Source organism: Lemur catta, chromosome 21 (genome assembly GCF_020740605.2).
Source record: "Lemur catta isolate mLemCat1 chromosome 21, mLemCat1.pri, whole genome shotgun sequence".
NCBI classification, from domain to species: Eukaryota; Metazoa; Chordata; class Mammalia; order Primates; family Lemuridae; genus Lemur; species Lemur catta.
Window position 1 is genome coordinate 19,436,200 of NC_059148.1, and position 2,993 is coordinate 19,439,192.

At 50.4% G+C, this 2,993-nt stretch overlaps 1 protein-coding gene across 1 annotated transcript; it reads right to left on the reverse strand.

The window, feature by feature from the left end:
• Positions 1-295: 295 nt before the first annotated feature.
• DYNLL1 (dynein light chain LC8-type 1) lies at positions 296-2,755 on the reverse strand. The gene is made up of 3 exons (XM_045534670.1): positions 2,585-2,755; positions 2,236-2,373; positions 296-718 (listed from the first exon to the last, which is right to left on the reverse strand). Exons 2-3 carry the CDS (start codon positions 2,365-2,367, stop codon positions 581-583), a joined length of 270 nt encoding a protein of 89 aa, XP_045390626.1. The 5' UTR covers positions 2,368-2,373; positions 2,585-2,755; the 3' UTR covers positions 296-580.
• Between the last annotated feature and the right edge of the window lie 238 nt (positions 2,756-2,993).

Consider the following 2,993-nt stretch of genomic DNA (forward strand, 5'->3'; position numbering starts at 1 on the left):
AGGCCCAGAACATTCTATAGCAAGTTAACAAATATTATCCTCAAATGCTGATATTTTTCATATTAGGACTAAAATTTAATCTGGAAGTTTGTCATGTACTTTTCAACATGCACAACAGCTGCAGGCTGGGTAAGAATTGGAAAGATGCAAGAATACTGAAATGGCTAGTCTACCGTATCCCACAGAAGCCTTAGAGAAACTTACTTCCGTAAGGAAGGACTCACCCCACCAATTTGCTCACTTAATCAAGTGACCATCTTCAACCCTCTGTGATTTGAACAAATTCACACAAATACACATCTGCAACAGATTTATTTTTTAAAGGAATGGATTGTGAGAGAAAAAAACATGGGGCAAAATTATGGAATAGAAAATAAATACAAATGTAAGCTGTTTCGCTAATTATTTTATAACCACAACAAACTAGTACAGAGAATGCCCTGTACAAAACACAATAAAGGTTCAAAGATCGAGGTGTTCCCTTCACAAGGCTGAAAATTTCAGTCTCTGGTATTTGGAATTTAGGCTACAGTCCTTGGTTTTTGGATGGATCACTGGGTGTGTGGCACAGTCCATGCTTTTAACCAGATTTGAACAGAAGAATGGCCACTTGGCCCAGGTAGAAGTAGATGAAGTGCTTGGTTTCATGTGTCACATAACTACCGAAGTTCCTCCCCACAATGCAATGCCAGGTGGGATTGTACTTCTTGTCAAACTCCTGGGAAAGAGAAAAAAAAAACTGGAATTTTAGTGATCAAAGGTAGGAGTTTGCCTCCTGGATAAGCCAGAGCCTGTAGGGGCAGAAAGGAAGAACGTTAGTATCTGCAAATTCTTGGAATGAAAGAATGTTCCCCAGCTCCGAGTCGCCTACATAGCGCATTAATGCAAACATACTTGCAGTCTGAACTAAGATGAATAGGAGCTGTGGAGATAAAAGGCAGAAAGGTCAGCCGCAAAGACAGGGTGCTTTGTTATAATGGTAATTACATTTTTCTATAATATTCTTCTTCATTGACAGCAGGTGACATCAACAGATGTAGTTTACCATGTTCTTCTTCTGTGTAAACAGAACTACCCTACTATATTTGCTATGCACCCAAATACAATAAAGTGGCAAAAATGTAGCCCCAAATACCCAATTGAACCCATTTCTCATCAAAGTTTTAACTGCACTCCTGCACCACGGAATGAAAACTTCCAAAAGGACAAAGCTTCAATTAGCACCTTACACCAAATGGTTTAATTTAATCAAAATTAAATTTGCGGGGGCACTTAAGCACTCCATTGTTCCTATTTTTAAAAATGCTGAAAACAGAATCTGACGGGCAACTGGCCCAATTTTATCCTTAAGTATAATTCAAATAGCCCTCCCTTTCCACAGGAATCCTGATGGTGCTAATCTACTGGCTGGTTCACTAGGTTAGCAAGTTGCAAGAACCCTTCGCTATTTCCGCCACCCCAAGGGGCCCTGGGGACTAGAATGCCTGTGTAGGCAGGGGCCAAAAGAAATCTTTCTTTATAAAAATTCTTGCAAGTCTTTGTGGCGAATTACACAAAATTTGGCTACTCTTACATTGCCTGCAGTGAGAAAACCATTTAAATCTGCTAAGAGGAGTAAACGTTCCTACAAGCTATATCCACACACTGCTGCGTTTGTCAAAAAAGGTATTTATTTCTGTTCCATCTGAAGTCTTTCATGCCTCCATTCTCGACTGGAACCCTCCCACGGCTTGGGCTGCCAGCTTCCTTCCCTTCCAGCAGACATTGCTGGAGAAGCTGGCAGTCCTGCCAGCGCGCTGCAGACTGCCACTTACCGAGCCCCTGCCCCAGCCCCCACCCCCCACCCACTTTCCCGCAACTGCCGACTGACGCCCCACTGGAAGGCTGGCAAGGCCTCCTTCCCGCCCGGCTGGAAACACCCACGCAGCTCCCCCCTCCGGAACACCCAGATGGATCCTCGGCGCAGGAATCACACAGAAGGGGGAACCGCTGCTCCCTGATCTTAGCTACCGTTGCTAGGTGGCGCTTTCACCCCGCCGAGCGGGGCTTAAAAAAAAAAAACTTCAGGCGCTGAGGCTCTGGTCTTCCAAGAGGAGCGCAAAATTCACGTGCGTCCTTTCTGGAAACCTCCACGCCCCGCGGCTCCCAGAGTGCTCTAGGAACCCGAGATTGGAGAGAAGGAAGTCCCCGCTCCCAGTTGTGACCCCCCCCCCGGCCCCCGCGCCCCGTCCTCACCTTCTTGATATGGGCCGCAATGTCCTTTTCTATGTTGTATTTCTCCAACGCCTGAGTAGCGCACTCCACGGAGTCCTGTTGCATCTCCTCCGACATGTCCGCATTTTTGATCACGGCCTTTCGGTCGCACATGGTTACCTGAGGGGCAAGGCCCGGGCAAAGGGGTGAGGAGTTTGGCGTGTGGGCCGCGCCGCCAAGGCGCCCGCTCCCCACGCCCGGCCCGCACCACCGGAGACGACGCCCCCCACCCCACTTCTCCTCAGAAAGCGCGGGCCAAGCGGCGGGATAAGCCCGGCGGGGGCGAAACCAGGTAGCGAGGACACCCCCTTGGAGCCTTCCAGTTTCTCACCGAGGAGACGGGGCTAGCCGACTGCAACGGTCTCCTGGGGGAGGTGCTAGCACAGCTCAAGCCCGGCAACAGCTGCGGTCGCTACCGAAGCCGTGGCGCATCTAAGCAGTCCCTCGCCAGACGCCGCCGCCTAGTGCTCGGGCCCCGCCCCGCTCCCGCTGGCCCCGCCCCCAGCCGCTCGTCCCTATTGGCTTAACGCAGCCCACAGAATTCTCCCATTGGTCCGTGGACTCAATGGTTCCCTCAGGATCTTTCTCCCGCATTTTGTTGCAGACCACAATGCACCGCTCACGGCGTCGGTTGCCCCGGCAACGGGCCGCACGCGGTGAGGCCCGCACTTCAGGGAAGGTGGAGTTGAGGCTGGGTCTCGAGGACCACCCAGCTGCTCGGAGGGGTGAGAGAGGAGTTT

Coding starts and splice junctions, on each gene's coding strand:
- DYNLL1 (XM_045534670.1), bottom strand. CDS start 2,367: ATGTGCGACCGAAAGGCCGTGATCAAAAATGCGGACATGTCGGAGGAG. Junction 719..2,235: donor TTGCGGCCCATATCAAGAAG/GTGAGGACGGGG, acceptor TCTCTTTCCCAG/GAGTTTGACAAGAAGTACAA.